Below are 17357 nucleotides of genomic sequence, written 5' to 3'. Positions count from 1 at the left end.
TTGACTTTATCACGTGGCCCCTTCCTTGCCTTTGGTTCTCAAATTTATTCCCCCAAACCACGTGCTACTTTAGGTGGCTGAAAGCATCCCAGAGCTGCGCTTGTGTGATGGTCAGCAGGCACATTTCCAGCATGGGTTCTCTGCCACTTCTTGCTTTCAGGGCAGGCTATATATCCAGAAGGGCTGAGGGGAAGAATATGCTCCTATGACGGTTGCGGTTAATTAACAGTGAGAGTTAGGCTCACTGTTAAACTGAACAAAGTGACGGGTGTCTTCCTTTTAAAGCTGTGCAGTCCATCATAACTCAAGTAAAGTGGTCTTATGTCTGCATCCAGTCATGTTCTGTTCTCTCTTCCTGTAAGATGAAAAAGCAGCAAGTAGATAGTAAGACATCTGGTGTGGATATACTTCCCATGTGCCTATGGGCATCTGCTACATTGTCATACAATTCTAGAATAATTTAGGAGGTCATCTTGTCAAATCCCTGCTCAAAGCAGGGCCACAATTTCCAAGTGAGATCAGGTCGCTCAGGGCCCAAGTTTTGCATATCTCCAAGAATGGAGATTTTGCAGTCTTGCTAGGCATCCTGCATTTCACCACCCTTGCTGTGAACTTTTTTGTCTCATACCTAGCCAGAATTTCCCTTGTTGCAACTTGCATTGGCTTATCCTGAATCAGTACTTCTTGTGAAAGGCAATTGTATATTAGGTAACAGGTTAAAATACTTGATGAAGCCAGTTCAGCATATTAGTTTTAAATTCCAAAGTCTTGGGATATTTAATGTGAAAGAGATTTTTTGGAAATGTACACTTTATTTTATGAATCATTGCAGAGAAAAAAAAAGTCTTCTAAAGTTAGGGCTATCTGTGTGAGAAATAAAGCTATTACTCGTGCACATATACTAAAGATCGGTGCTTATGTAGAAAGTCGTTCACTATTGATGTGCTGTAAATGACAAGCTCCTGGGTATTAGGTTGCAAGATACTATGTATTTATTCTAACTGCATTGTGCTAGTCGGTAAAGTACTGCTCTAATGTGCTTTTGCATAATTATTTGTTGGGCACGTGAATTGCATTCAGCACTGGAATAACACAGGGCTGATGTGAAGCATCTCTTAAGACAATCTATGCTATGATGGATTGTATTGAGTGGCTTGCAGCTCACTATAAAATACAAATTATTTTGCTTTTCTTGGTCTAAATGCTATTAAATAGCAACTTACTAAAGCAAACTTCAGGAAATGTGAGAGAACATATTAAATGAAGAATAATTGCCCAGACAGAAGTGTGCAGAAGCAAGAGAGCAAGTCAATGTAACATTGGGCTGAGCATTGTTTCTAAGCTTATTTTTCTTGTCAAACGTTGTTATTTTCAGGAAGATTAATAATTCTTTGTTTTGTCTTGTTTGTCTTCAGTATGTGGTGGTCTTTTTGAAAACAAAAAGCCTTTGTCAGTAACTATAGCATGCTTTGAGTTTGAAGAATTGAGAAATGTTAGACACGTTACCCTGGACCCTTTCTTGAGGGCTGTTGGAAGCTGAGGTTAAAACCTGGCCAGTTAATGCGCAGACAAATACGTTAGCTTGCGTTTTGACAGGGGTTCACAATTGAGGTTGAGACCACAGAACGTGGTCGTTTTGCTCATCCAGACAGGCCTAACTTGCTCTTGGTAAACTAAATGGTCTAATCATTATTATAAAATGAGGAAATTGCAGTGCAAAAGCTCAGTTCGCTTGCGTGGGGTTGTGTGGAGATGCGTTTGAAAGGTGGGAGCAGCTGGTGTTGTGTGCACCACAACACATGTTAGTGTTGTAAGTAAAGATGACATTGAAATTGGAGGAAAACAGGTCTGAGTGTTTCAGTGTGAAGTACTTTCTCCTGGAGACTGCAGAAGGTAACAAAATATATCATTTCTGTATCCTCTACCATTTCAGAAATATATGTTTTTAACTAGTGTAACTTGAATCTTCTAATTAATTAACATGGTCTTATTTTATATTTGACTTATTCTCTTCAGTACCTGTTGTTTCCTTTTCTTGTTTCTCTTCATTTCACAATGAAGACTGGGGAAGTCTGTTATACTTTTGTTCATATCTAGTTTCACTTAGCATTTTCTCTTTTGTTTTTATCCATATCTACAGATGCATGTGACTGTACAGCATGTCATCCTTAAAATAAATTGCACAGTTCCATCTGGACTATTGTCTGGGCACTGAACGCTGGTTGAAAGAAAGAAATTCAATTAAATATCTTTCAAAATATTTGAATACTCCACCTCTTCTTCCGCCCTTCCCATGGAACAATTTTTAATTAGTAGGAATTTGTTCCACAGTGGGTATATGGGATCTTCTGAAGATAGGGAAATTCTCTATTCTGTATATTAGTTATTATAGTACTGTCATGGCTAGTGGCGCAAGGAACTGAACTCAAAGTTTTATGCAACCAGTTCACTCTGCTTTAGTGATGCCTGGAGCTCATCTGACAAAGATTAATTCAAAGTGAAATACAAATGCTCAGGGGGTTGAAAACCTTATTAGTTGGAATATACTCAAAGCATCCAGCAACTTCAGTTGGGGCTAAAGCGTGATAAAGCCAGAAAAGGTGGGGTTTTTCTAGAGAAGTTGGTTTAGTTGGGAAAAGTTGGAAAAAAAGACTTCTACGTAGTTTCACATAGTAGCTTAGGAAAAGTGCCCTTCAGAATGGGCTGTGATATACTGTTGTTAGGAGAGACTGCTTTGTACACCTTTTGTTGTTCTTCAAAGTATATGGCCACATGAAATTTCTAGTCAAATTAGCAGTTAGCAAGCTACCTGAAATTACTGAAGTCTGAATGCAGCCATGTTTATTCACATCAGCCTTTCAACAAAAATATTAGCTTTAAAGAATTGTATTTAGAAGAAGCAAAACAAATTGCACTCTGTCTTTTTGAAAAGATAGCTGTTGTTTGCTAGAAAACATGCAGTCAATCCAGGAAAGTCCTTTCTAAATATGTGGTTTGAAGTTTTTTTTGGCTATTTCTGTGAAAATGCATACATATAAAAAATATCCTCTGGGAATGGAAGGGTAGCACAAATACAAAGACCAGAGGGATGAAATGGCTTTCTGGCGTCAAAAAGTTTCTACTACAGTACACAGGCTGCTAATGTTCCTGACTGTTTGCTGGGCCTGTGTGTGGGACAGCAGAGAACTGAATTGTGCTTTTAATGCCAGATACTCTCGGAGTCTTTACTTCTGGATTTACTTCCTGGGTTTTTGGGTTGTTTGGAGCTTTTTTTTTTGTCTGCACTTTTTCCTTGTAGTGCTTAATTACAAGTAGAAAGTGATGTCGGTATATAGGTTAGAGGCAAAATAATCTAAACTTTTTTTTTTTTAAATCTTCCTGAATGTTTTTCAGGAGAGACTCCTATGCTGGGTTATGAGTTGGACCATGAAGACCCTGATGGTTTAGTAGACCTCTAAGCACACTGCGTCATTATGTAACTATTTCTGGCATCACTTGGTCCTGGGGAGGTTTTAGCTGGGACTGGGTATACATGGAACAGTTTTCAGCAAGTCACTGTTGCTTTCACCTTCTCATGCAAATTAATTTACTTCTGGGTCTTTCACTTGGTGGGTGATTTTCACATGCATCATCATGTCTCTGCCCTGGGAGGATGTCAGCAATCCCGTGGTGCTCCCTTGGCAGAAAGGCTTTCCGCCCTTCTGACCAGACTTTCCCCATCCTGCCCTCAGTTGTGCCTGCCCCTACCTGATAGCCATCTGCCTTCCCAGATACAGTTATATTTCACTGATGGTGGTGTAAGCATGTGTGTTTGTGTGCGTATGTGTCTGATCTTTGTAAGATTCTTGCTCTTGTGCTGTGTGAGAGGATAAAGCTTCTGGGCTCCTTCCTCTGTACTGTTACCTGCTTTGTATGGCAATCTTTCTTCTTTTTCCCCTTCTTAAAAATAGCACTCTCTCTGTCACATCCACACCACGCTATCTGTCCACATGGTATTGCTCTAAAATATCAAAAGTCTAGGGAAAGGATAATATTAAAAAGGAATGCAAATAAGTAAAATAGATAAGTGAGAGAAGAGAGCTTTTCCCCCTTTGTTTCCCTCTTATAAATATACATGTTGAAATGAGCATCTTGAGTTGTCAGATATGCAGACAAAACAGGTAACTTGTGTAGTGGCCACCACAGGTAGGGCTTCATCACCAAGTAATAGGAGTGAAGGAAAGAGAGCTCTCAGTCACCTTACTAGTTCAGATATTTTAGCTTTGCAGGTCTGCAGGAATTGAAAAACAGTGTTTGCATATGAAATACACCACGTGAAGAAGTGCTGCACAGTCCCAGAAACTGCTCTCCCTGTTGTTCACTTCTGTCCCAGTCATAAGCTCTGGGCATGGGAGTCTTCAAGGCTTCTGACAGCTTCAGTTCCCCCCCAGGCCTGTTCGTGTTGACTTAATTTCAGTCAGTGATAAATCATCTTCCATGACATGAGGATGATGCACAGGTCACTTTGAGTATTTGCCTTACTGCCTTGACTTAGGGCCCTTTCATGCTGCTCTGATTTTTTTTTTTTTTAAAGCTTAACACTGAATTTTAAAACTGTTCTTGGTGGTAGAAAACATGTCTGTGTCTATGCTACATGACATGAACCAAAATACAATTATGGGGTTCCTAAAATGTAGCCGATACCACTGCTGCTACTATAGCTAAGTATAATGAAGATGGTATGGTGCCCTGTTTTTTTAATTGTAGTTCTTTTGTTTAATGATCCATTGATCCCTTTTACTCTGTGTGTTACAGCTTCACAAAACCTGCAGCAGTGGGCTTGCAGCAGAGGAGCAGAGCCAGAGAGGATGTTCCCCGGCACCTGGGGAGGACTCTGCCTTGGAAACTTCCCGGAGCTCCTGCCCTCAGAGCGACTGGCTGCACAGCCAGCTTCCTCTGCCATAAGGCTTTTTTGAGGGAAACTCCAAATTTCATGTCAAATGTCATAACCCAGCCTGAGCTTTGATAATAGGATTGTCTCATTTTCAGCGAGTCCCACGACTGGGTTTGTGTTTTGAGGAGGCTATCATCTTGGCTTTCTCAAAGAAGTTGGCTGCAGGCTTTTGTGAGAGGCTAAGACAAAGTCACAGGTGAAAGAAGAGGTCTGCCTCTTCCTTTGTGATCTGACTGATTAGGAGGCTCAGCTTTCTTTTTTAGATAGATAGGTGTTTTCCTCTCCATCTTGTCTACCTAGGATTAATTTCATTCCTTTGTTCTCTGCCTAGGATTGGAGGGTAGAATCCTTGGGCAAGTGGCTTTGTTTCTTTGTTTCTCACTTGTGGGAGCAACTCTAGAAGAAACTGTGTACTGAAAGCCTGGCATGCCATACAATGTCTGTGCTTCAGCACATGAAGTGAATTTGCTTCCTGCAAAGGTGTGAACAAAAGTCATCGGACAAGAGCTGCCAGAGTTTGAAATTGGGGCAGAGGACTTCTTGATCGAGTTGTCTGTGTCTGAGCTGAGTCCTTTGTTCTGTGACTCAGCAGTTCAGTGACTCTGATCCCACCGGGGCGGGTGGGGGACCCCTGTTGTAGGGAGGAAAAAGGGCTTCTGCAAAGTCTGCTCCTGCACCATAGGCACTGGCCTTCTTTGGGAAGAACAGGAGGGGTTGGAAACACAGCAGGGAAAGGAGAGAGCAAGTCTTCCAACTTGAAGGACAGAGCCACTGCTAGCAACCTGAAGTATTCTGGAGCAATCTTAGAGGCAGTTTTTTGTCCTTCCAAGCAGCATTATAGAAGGAAAAAGTCCCAGCAGAAAGATGAGTACCATCCACTTGACTACCCATGTGTGGAGTGTAATGAGGAATCTGGTTTTCCCTGCTGAGCATCTGGTTTCCCGTGCTTGCCTGATCAGCATCCAGTGGGATGTAGCAGCCTATAAAGTCCAGGCCACATATGTGCTGATTCCTCTGGGTATGCATACGATGAGATTTACTTCTCTTTAGGGAAAAATGACCAGCTGTCCCAATCAATGGATGATACTGAATTCATTTGTATATAATAAAGAGAAACAGCTAACAACAATATCCAAGGACAGACCCTTTCAGTCAGTGAAGTACAATGGATGTTAGGAGAATAATTGCAGCTGCTGTGGGCAAGCTCTAGTTTTTGTGCACTTAGATAGATGTAGCAGAAGAATGGGGATCTCTTGACACATCGGAAAATCTGGGGAAAGTGTGTGGATGTGATGAACTGCTGCTGCAGATAGCTGTTTGATTGTGCCTTTGTTTTCAGTCTGCTCCTGTTTCAGGTAGCAGCTGGAGCAACAACTGCCACAACCGCTCTGCGGCAGCAGCTGATAGAAGAGTGGTGGGAAACACAGCACCATGCAAATGGTTAGTTGAAACAGGCAGCCAGTTCGACTGTCTGAATGGTGTGTTATAGGACCAGAAGATTTCTCATTACGTGGCAATGAAAATTCAGCTTGGAATCATCATTAAAGATGCCAGCAGTATCATCAAGTGACTGTTGTGAGCTGGTTGTTTCTGTTGGAATGATTTTATCTAAAAAAACCCACTACCATACTACACAGACTGAGGTGCTGCCTCAGTCCTCCTATTGTGGGCATTTAAAACAAACAAACAAAAAAATCTTACTAATCATTCTTACAAAAAATTGTGAAGTGTCATCTAATGCCCTGATTTTTCTGCAAGCCTCCCATAATTGGAGCTAGTGCCTGGCAGCACTGCAGCAAATAAGGGTCGTCTCAGTTTAGAGTTCTTGTGTATGTAAGAGCTTCTGGGCAGGATGATGAGTATTATAGTCCACTTCATATAGGTATAACTCTTCGAGAGTCGACAAAGACAAGTGCAATCACCCAGCAACCTATGAGTCAATGGGAAACCTTATTTGTAAGCTGAGGTTATACAATGACATTGGGAAAGTGTACTTCTAGTTCTGCCTCTTGATAAATTCTGAGTGGGGGAGCACATGTATTGAAGCAATCCTTGACATAAAGCAACAATGGAGAAATACTGCTCTGCGAATGATAGCTAGGAGAAGAGCAAGTAGCTGGAGCAAAATCAGCTCTCTGATGGTTCAGAGCTAGGTGCATAATTTTGGGGTCTCATTCATATTCCTTGGAGAACTCTGTAGATTGAAATGTGGAGAAGGTCCAATGCTCCTGTACCTTAAAGTACATCTCTTGATAATTTTTGTCTCAGATCAGATTAATTTTTGATGTTGGAAGCTTTCCAAGGTGACACTTTGCGTTTTACTTCTAATTTAGGTGACTAGTCCTTGCAACTGCCACAAATTTCATTTTCAGTATGAATTAAACACAACTTTTCTCTTCTTCTATTTAGTGTCAAAGTCCACGCCTCAAGAGCACTGACAGGTTTAGATAGAGAAATTGGATTTTCACCACATCAGTTCAGTAGAAACTTTGTGGTTTTATCATTGTTTAACCAGCTCTGTCGTCTTACAGAAGTTTTCTGTGGGCTGCATTATCTAAGGAAAAATCAGAGTTTGTTTGGAAAACCTTGACTTATGTTTAAAGGATGATTTTGCTTTCCAACACAGAACTATGCTACTGTGAAAATCTCATTGTTTAAAGTCCCATGGATCATTGCACGAAGATGAAAAGGAACTTACGTGCTTGACTGAAAAATTGCTTTTGTGGTATGCTAATACCCAGATATGTAGCCCAGCCAGGCTTATGAGCAGATCACATAGTATGAAAATCTTGTTATCCAATATCTTCCTTGATTAGGTAGAATCAAACTTTGTGGTGGAGAGTTTAAAATGAAAACAAGAAGTGCTGTTTCTCCTTAGTGTATTTGATGCAATCTAGCTCTGAATGTTCTTAATTGAGCAGAAGTGTAGGACCGGCAACACCCTTGTAGGTCTTGTCCTGGTAAAAAACTGCACATGGTATCTGTAATAATGAATCTGTTGATTTTACTCAAGAAATCTTTGGGTATAAGTTATGTTTTCTTATTTTTTCTTTTAGTCTTAGCTGTACATGTCTAGCTTAAAGCTGCCTCTTGTTAAGTATAGTTTTTGTTCAAAAGCTTTTTTTCCTGACTTGTCTTCAAAGCTTTCTGAGATATGCACATCAAAGGAACTGTAAAAGTACAAGAAAGTAATTGATTATTTGATTGGATTTTGTATTGTGGATTTCTGCCTTAAAGGCCCAGTGAAGTCCCTGGACGTCAGATTTTTGGTGGATTTTTGTTGGATTTTTGCCTTGATTTAGACTGTAGCAGGTGTTTACACCAAACGTTCCCTGAGTAGCACTTCTGATTTCTTTTGTGAAGGACTGGACAAAGGCTTTTTTGGAAGGTCAGCTTCTGTTTGCCATTAAAAGCAAGATTACAAGTGTAGGGCTTGGTTTATATATTTTCATCTTCTAAGAGAGTACAGCTTCTTGTGACTTCAGAACCAGACAAGGAATCATGTTAGAAGACTTAAAATTGGAAAAGTCATGCTCTCTGCAGGCTGTGACCATTAGAATGAGGTTATCCTCTGCCAAATTCAGACATACTGTAAACTGTTTAAATTTGCTGATAGTCAAGAAAATATTCTTTAATAATAATTTTATCTAGGAGGGAATATATATTCGTATGAATTGAGGGTTCAGCCCATCACGCTTTCTCATATGCATACAATCTGAGCGTAGGCTTCTAGGCCGTTGCTCTTGAATTAGAAATTCAAATATGGGTAATTTTAAATTGTTCTGACTTGTGCTTAGTTTTAAAGAAATGAAAGTGCTTTTTGCTTAAGCACTGTATTGTGGTGTGGAGATAGGGAGTGAAATAACAGGATCTAGAATAATCTTTTAGGTGACAGTAACAGAAGGAAGAATATTTGCTGTTAAAGGGCATCCTTTTGTCTTTCAGTCTCTTCAGGCAGAGATCAGAGATGGCTGCTTAGTTTCTGTATGAAAATAAAAATTTCCAGTACACAATTTATTTATTTTACACTGGTACCACGTGTGTAGTATGTTCTATTGTGCAGTTATGGAAACTGCATTCTGACTACATTTTTTTTTGTCACTGTATATATATTTTGTCATTAATACAGGAACTATTTCTGTTTAAGCAGTATGTATATTTATATATCCTGAATGTAGAGAACAGCATGACTTGCCTTTTGCCCATTTCATTCTTTGAATTTTTTCTTAGGAGGCAAAACATAAATACACAATAGCCTGGTATGCAAAGGGAAGTATACTAGCAAAGTGGAAGGAAAGACATTCAGAAACACACCTTCCTTTAGTAGAAAGCCGTTCTTCCCAGTATTGTGCTAGTCAGCCTTCCTCTGAACAAAGCCACTTCCATAATATCTGTAATTCCTGCATGTAAATCATAACTTCTCAGAATATTCTTTAAAAGGCTTTTTAAATGTTACCTGTTATATCATGACATTTAATGTTCTCTGCATTCATGTGGGAAGCCTGTGATGGAGTGAGGAATGCGTGAACCAGACCACTCGATTCCCAGTCTTCCTTCTGTCCCCTATTGCATTGAATTGGCTTTCTTTGTTTTGCCAGCACACCGTTCCTGATTATGAACATCATCGTCTCAGCAGGTTCCAACTGTGTTATCACAATTCAACATAGTCAGTACCTATTTTTCTTTAAGGTCACTAAAATGAGATACTTAAAAGGCACTGGCTTGCTTGAAGTATTTGGATCTTAAAATTTTTCCCACAGTGTATTATTACATGCCAAGTCAGTCTCAGCTCCTGAATGTGCAGCATTCCCACATCCTCCTGCAGTTCTCCAGCTGAAGTCCGTGTTTTGCCACAGTATTACTTCATTCATCATCCAGAAAGGGTAATTTCCTCAGCTCCTGCTTTCCTGTTGTGGTCTAGGGTGTGTACAATGAGGCCCTAGGATGTAGCAAGTCTACATTCCTTTTCTTCTCTTCTCATTATGGATCCTAATGTGTGTAAAACCATTGCAAGCCACCTAAATGATAGGCCTACATGGCTATCTGTGTGAATGAAGAAATTATGCATGATATATAGATTGCTGTCAGTTCTGCAAGTGTTAAAACCCTTTCTTTTCTTGCATTTAGTCAGTTAAATTTGCATTAATTGAATTCCTGTCTTATTCTAGTTCTTCCATCATCTGGGTCAAGAACTTCTGCTTTCTCTGCGATGGAGTTAGCTTATATTGAATTTGAGAAGTAACTTCTAAATGGTCCTTATAATAGATTGCAAAGACAGTGAGGACAAGCAGTCAAATTCTTGATTAGCTGTTCTGCCAGAGAAGAATAGCAATGAGTCAAAACTATGGGCGTCTTCCCAGACAAGAATTTAGTGTTATTCCAAGAAGCTCTTTTTAAAGCCATTTTCCCTGGTAGTAGTAAGTAAAGCAACTTTTAAGCAGACAGAATACCCCTCTTAAAATGAAATATGATGCTCCAGGGTGGTGGTAAAAGAAAATATTATTTCTGGCTCAAGTCACATGTAACAGATCGTGGCTGTTAAAGCCCTTTGTCGGAAGAATGAATCTGTATTGACTGCCTGGTTTCTCTTGCGGGTCATTAGCTTGTCAGTTAATTGGAAAGCTTGTGAGGGGCTTCTCAGTGATGGTGTTTTGTGGTAGAAGGAAAAAACAACCCGGGAATAAACTTAGTTAAAAGCTGTTCATAGTAACTATGGCTGGCTTGTACACAGTTTTGATTGCTGCATGTGAATTGTGTGATGGGCTAATCTCTAAAAGGGATAAGAGATTCCTACGGTACTGCTCTGAAGGCTAGCAAGGATTCGAAGCAGGATACTACTGTGAAATTCATACCATAAATAATATGAATACACTTGTAAGTCTGCATGAGTGCTGTAACTGTAACAAAAGGATTCTTTAAATTCAAGTCTGTGGTTAATGTGGCTATCACTAGCTTGAGTCAAAATGATGATTTACTAATGATATTCTTAATTGACGTGTGTCAGATTAATATAAAATTCTCTTAAAACTATAGTTCTGCAAAATTCTCTTAAAGCTGTAGTTTGGCTTTCATTGAAATGGCAGTGTGCAATTCCTTATTTATTTTTCAGTGATTTGATAGATGCTCATAAAAAGAAATCTGGGTATAAAGGGCGTGGTTTTTCCCACTCAGCACCTGGACCTGAAAGTCCGCATGAGCTTGTGCATCCTTCTTAGCAATACAGACTTTACAACTGGGTCTTAGTTTGTAATGCTGTTTTGGATGTATGGTTTAAAAAGAAATTAAAAATTGATCTCTCTTCCTGTTAGCTGTGTGAATTCTGCAGAGGAATGAAACGTCATATGAACCTGGGCGGGGGGGCGCTTTCTGTGAGGAAAGTAAACAGATAGGAGGAAAGGCACACAGAAGAGATTTATTAAATAGAGGTGCCATCTTTATACTGTTGTTCTTCTGGCTATAACTGCACTTTAACATTTATTATGGCTTGGGTCTTTAGAGTTGAATTTTATAAGGCAGTTTCAGAACAGTTGGGTCAGTCACCCCTTATTCATTCCATTATGTACCACAGCCTTGCTGCTCCCAGATGACATCTGTACGCAAAGCCCAGCTCTTTTTTACGTAACCTGACCAGCTCAGACGCTGATTATGGAGATGCTGAAAGTCACTGGGAGCTCCAGAGCCTGAGAAAAGAAATGGCTGAATTCTTCATTCCCTCTGGCATGCCCAGAGGCAGGCAGGAAGCTGATAATGGCATCATTACACATGTAATATTTTGCGTTTGGCCCATATATTGCTGTAGAAAAGGGAGAAATTGGAGACTGCTATGTGAGAAATGTTGCTGAACTACTTTACGTAGCTAGCCAGCTGTATTTCTGTTTGTTGCCTTACACAGGCATTGATTTACACTGTCATGAGTTATTTCTGAGGGGACTGCCTCATCTGGAGCTGGAGGGACCCCTGTGTGCTGTGGTAGTAATGAGGTGACTGGCCTTGCTGGGCTGTAGATTGAAAAGGTGTGTGCTCCATGAAGCAGGGCATTAGGGAAAGCAATGCAAATAGCTGTCTCATTAATGCGATTAAATGATACGGTGGACAGCTGAATTCTGCCTCTGAGGCTGTCTCACTCCTGTGTGCAGCTGGGCGAGATGGTCCAGCCAGCTTTTCTGGAGGTGGTCAGTAACCGAGTGCAAGTCCAACTTTGTGTGCTTTGGGGTTCAGACTTGCATAAATGCTGACTCTTGAAACAGGGCTCAGTAAGTGCCGTGCTTGGAAAATAGCAGCAAGTTCTCAAAAGAAAACTGAAATGCATAGAGTAGGCAGCAGGGACTGTGTGCATGTCAAAATGGGCACTCAGTCTTAACGTGCTTTCTGAATAACAGTGACTTATGTTTCTTCCACCTCTACAATGAATACAATGCTGCTTTATCTTGCGAGAGTATCGTTGAAAAAAATCCAGTGATGTTTCTGAAATGTTTGGATACTTCAGTGCCGAACACTAAAGAAAAGCTCAGAAATAAATTAATACTTCTATGTTCGGGAAGAGTATCAGTGGTAGGTCGTGAAAGAAGTACAGTTTTTATAACGCAGCTAAAAGGAAGAATTGAAATGCTGCTGGTGGGGAGTGCTGACTGTCATGTACGCTGAATTGAGGTGTCTGACAGGAAAAAAAATAGCGTGTGATAAAGTAATTGAACACTGTATAAAAGTGTACGCCTGCTAAGTAGGAGGGAGGGAAGTATTAAAGTTACAAAAGTAATCTCTACGCCAACTCCTGATGTTTGATTTGACTTGGATTTTTGAACTTCATGTTAAAAATGTAACTTGTGAATTTATTTACGAGCACCAAAGGCACAGGTTTACTTTATGTTCAGTAATATCAAAGTAGTAAACCTACCTGTTTTTATATGTGGAAGAAAACCTTGAATTTGTTCACATAAACATGGATGATGCTTCAATTTCAGCCTGCTGTTGAATCAATTTGGTACAAATTATTTGTAGGTTTTTATTAAACTAAACAAACTGAGTAGTGATATTTCATATAAATTTACCGTGAGAATAAGTGACTGCAGTTGAACTTTTCCTGGCAGAGTTGGAAACTGGGCCATAAGAGGATAGTTAACTGCAAACTCTGTATATCAGAAATGCCTGTGTGTTAGGTGTTTGGATGGTAGCCTAGCAAAGCACCAGTCCTGAACACTGCTGGGAACTTCTAAGATATTATGGTTACGCGAATAATCCTAATTGTGTTTCAGATGGTAAGTAAAATGTGTATCAACTCATTAATTAAGAACTGTAAAACTAGCGTATGAACCATTTTGCAAACAAACAGGATTAAGTGGGTAGAAATTGGGTGGAAAAAATGTTGGTTAGTCATTAGCAACACTGAAACCAAATATACAGATTTTATCTTGGTATTGGCTCTTTTGTGTTAGTATGAGTCATCTTAAAGCTTATGTGCTTCTGTATGAAAATGTGTCTTGTGTAGCAGACCGTGATGAATTCAGAAGGTCAACTTTATTTTATTTTATTTTAATCCCTTCTAGCCTTCAGGAAAAAGAACAATCGTTCAGCATGTCCATTAAAGAAACTACTGCCAAAGTAAGTACACGTCAGTTTTCAGTTCTTCCGAATATTTAGAGAAGCAGATAATAGCTTGCATCTTAATGAATTGTCTGTGTTTTAGAAAGTTGGTTTTGTGGTGTTTCTTCTAAACAGATTTTGCATGTAAATATTTTTAAACATACACTTAAAAAAAAAACCCCAACTATTTGGACAGGCCACAGAGATTGTGCTTAAGGAAGCAGATGGAGTAATCTATTGTTCTTGACTTATGTTTACTAGTGATCAGTCTTCTCACTGGTCTCCATTTAGGAACAGACTCTTTAGCTTCATGTAATGAAAGTGAACTCTGGTCACAGCTGAATGTTTTCACTCGTAATACAGAGCCTCTTACTTTCCTAGCTGACTGGTTTCGTTGGTGTGAAGGAAGAGCATAAATGAAGTACTTCTTTTCCCCACCCTTTCACTAATAAAAAACCTAGCAATCTAATTCTCACCCCCCTTTAAAAATACAAAGAAAAGCGATGTGGCATATTTAGCATACCTTTTGTTTCTAACCAGAGATGTTAATACTTTTCCTTTAATTTTCTTATTTCTCATGGCCTCCTTCCAAGAAAGAGAATACCAAAGTTTTCTTTTTATTATCTCTCAGAGAGAGCCACAGAGCATCTCTGCTCCAGGAGTGCTCTATTAAAAAAGGTCCATTTATTGTAGCTAATCCATATAGGTCTATATGGAACAGGGAGTGGAAAATATTTCTGGGTTTTGATCAGTAATGAATTTATATTCTGAAATAAGTTTATTTTTCATGTTCTTTCTCTAATATCACTCACCAAAACTAGTGAAAATTTTATCCTTTATAACCTCTTCTTCCTAGCCATCTTGACCACCACTTTTAGCACGCACTGTTAAAAAGACCATTTAAAGACTGCATCTCAATACCCCTCCCTCCTTCTCTCCTACTTTATTTTGAGCTCGTTCTCCTCTATTCCTTGCTCATGCACACATCTTGGGAAAAATTAATATAGACCATTATACCATGATGCTCCCCCCGTATTTTTTAACTGACTATGAATAAAGTACCAAGGAAAAGATTGTAACTGACCTACAGCTCATCTACTAAAATGAATGAGACATACAGTGCCTCGGAGTGATGTGTTGTTTCACGCTATCTGCAAGCTAAAATATAAGTTACAGATTTTTGCCTTCTCCCCTGAAAATGTGGGCCTCTTGAAGCTTTATTTTATAACCGTAGTATCTAGAGACTTTTTCAGTAAGAGCTGAAACATTGGGTAACAATTGAGAAGTTTGCAAGGTAGAATTCCATAGCCTGTTTGTTTCTTTAAATAATATTTTATCTATTGATTTTTTTAAACTTCATTCCATTCATATGTGATGGCTTTTATTTATTAGAGAAGAGAAATAGGAAGCACGTAATGAGACTCCTCCAAATAATTTATTATTTTATTTATTCAGATCAACTCATCCTATTATTTTCTTCTCAAACTGAATAGAGCTGGTCTCTTAAACCTTTTTGTTGTATGGGGAAAACACTACTTTGTCGAAGGTCTTTTCTTTCTCCCTGTGTCACTCGTATTTATATGGCCTCTTCTGCCTCATCTGTGCTGTTTTCAGCTGAGGCTGCAAAAGCTAAGATTAGCCTGTTAATGAATGGAACAGTCTCCCTTATCCACCCTGTTCCTTCAGAAATTAGTATCTGCTTTTGCTAATGGCAAGATTGTGGTGTTTGGGAGACCCAGGTGGACTGTCCTTTTCTTCGGGCAGTGTAAAGAGGATTTCTCTATTTTTTTTCCAAGGTGCTGTTGTAAAGAAATGTGAAGGTTACTCAAAACTTACTCTTCCTCCAACCATCTCAAGAAAAAATAAATTTCAGTGCTTTAGTCAGTGTCCTTGTCCCTGTTTCTGCTGCTTTAGATTAACATCATACGCTGGCAAGATGGAAGAGGATGACAATGGGCAGAGTTTGCTTTTGATATTTTGCTGCTTTTCATCTTGATTCCACATATCTTTGCTAACCAGCATCCTACTGGTTTCAGATAGACTGCTTTTTTGAGTAGTGTTTATGTATCTGAACACAGATTTGTAAGGTATATTCCTAAACAAGAGCCCTTTTTTGAAAGTCTGCTTTAAAAAAACCCCACAAATCCTCCACTGAAGAGGATTTTTAAATAGATACAGTAATATTTGGCTGTAAAGAACTTCCCTGAAACTGAAAGGAAGTTTTTTTTTAGACTTGGAGCTCGTTGGTCTGTGGGCTGCAGCAGAGCTGGTCTCTGAGAACAGGGAAGGTGCATTGCTGGGGCCACAGGCACGTGCAGTCAGACTGGTTAGGGGAGGATGGCACGTTCCCCGGGAGCAAAGGAGGATGCTGGCGTTGTGAATGTTCATCATCTTTGTTAGCTAAGAAATAACCTTTCCTGGGTGGCTGAATAAGCTACTGTAATGAATAACGGTAGCTGTTATTAAGATAAAATAATTAGAAAAAATGAAAAGAATCGGAGCTTGTAGAGTAGAACTGATGTAACGTAGAAGCAGTGCTATTAGTTTAGAGGATGTTATATTATTTTGCCTCTCCTCATCGCTCATTTAGTTTTGTCAAACTATGCCATATAATAGCTCTGAAGATTAATGCTGTTCATTTATCTGCATAATACATGTGACATAGATATAAGCAGAGGCTTGGTAACGTACTTATCTCATGTTCCAGACCAGAAGAATCATCTCTGAGAGCTAGAGGAACTTCCTTGCAGCCTCTGGTCCCTGCATTTGGTCCACTAATAAAGAGTGCTAGCGAGCTTCGTTCTGACAGTAGTGCTTACAAAGTGGACAGTGTTCACTAGAAATGGATTAAACCTCCCAGCTTATTTTGCATAATTGCCAAACAGCTGTCTACTGGTAATGACTTTAAGTTACTACCAGCATGGGATATACTCATGCAGTTTTCCTGGAGCTGAAAGATTCCCCATCTAATTGCAATTCACTGAGCCATTCAGTACCCCTAAAGAGAGAGTGCTGCTTAGAAAGAAGTCATTAAAAACTTTCTGATTTATTTTGGAGATGTGAGACAGAAATGGCCTTTGGGTTCTTTGGGCACGTTTATTTACCTCTGACAGGTTTGGGGGTTTTAAAACATTTTAAGTGAATCGGTAGGCAAGTCACTTAGAAGGGAGTACTGAAACAAGTGAAATATCTGGGAATTGAAAAATTATAATAGGTGCAGAAGTGATGAGATATGTGTTTTTAAATTAGTAGGAAGACTCTGAAGTCTTTAGATAGAACTATCCTCTAAGCAGTAACTGTTACTGTTGACTCGAGAAAAAAATATGACCCATTTATGGTTAACAGATGCTCTCGGCTAAAGCAAGAGGGTATTATCCATTAAAAAGGATTTACAGTTAGTGTAATATCTGAATTATTATACTTTAATTGTACAAACAGATAAGCCATTAGAGCTGTGTTGCGGTTTAACCCGGCAGGCAGCTAAACACCACACAGCCATTCGCTCGCTCCCCACCCTCCCCGCCCCAGTAGGATGGGGGAGAGAATCGGAAAAAAAAAAAGTAAAATTCGTGGGTTGAGATAAAAGCAGTTTAATAGGAAGAAAAGGAAGGGAAAATAATAATAATGATAAAAGAATATAAAAAATAAGTGACACACAATGCAATTGCTCACCAGCCGCTGACCGATGCCCAGCTCTCCCCCGAGCAGCGGCCCCCCCGGCCAGCTTTCCCCCAGTTTATGTACTGGGCATGACGTCACACGGTATGGAATGTTTCTTTGGCCAGTTTGGCTGTGCCCCCTCCCAGCTTCTTGTGCACCTCCAGCCTTCTCAGTCGGTAGAGCA

General features: G+C 39.6%; 1 protein-coding gene across 1 annotated transcript in view; it reads left to right on the top strand.

Moving 5' to 3' along the window:
- DISC1 (disrupted in schizophrenia 1) overlaps nt 1-17357 on the top strand; it is a 185832-nt gene that overhangs the window by 51173 nt on the left and 117302 nt on the right. Inside the window, 1 exon segment of the mRNA XM_009329171.1 lies at nt 13477-13531. Coding sequence (XP_009327446.1) covers nt 13477-13531 — 55 coding nt within the window.

This window comes from Pygoscelis adeliae, unplaced genomic scaffold, assembly GCF_000699105.1.
Source record: "Pygoscelis adeliae isolate BGI_AS28 unplaced genomic scaffold, ASM69910v1 Scaffold77, whole genome shotgun sequence".
Taxonomy (NCBI): domain Eukaryota; kingdom Metazoa; phylum Chordata; class Aves; order Sphenisciformes; family Spheniscidae; genus Pygoscelis; species Pygoscelis adeliae.
Note: the sequence above shows the minus strand (reverse complement) of the source record. Positions and strands in the feature narration are given on the sequence as shown.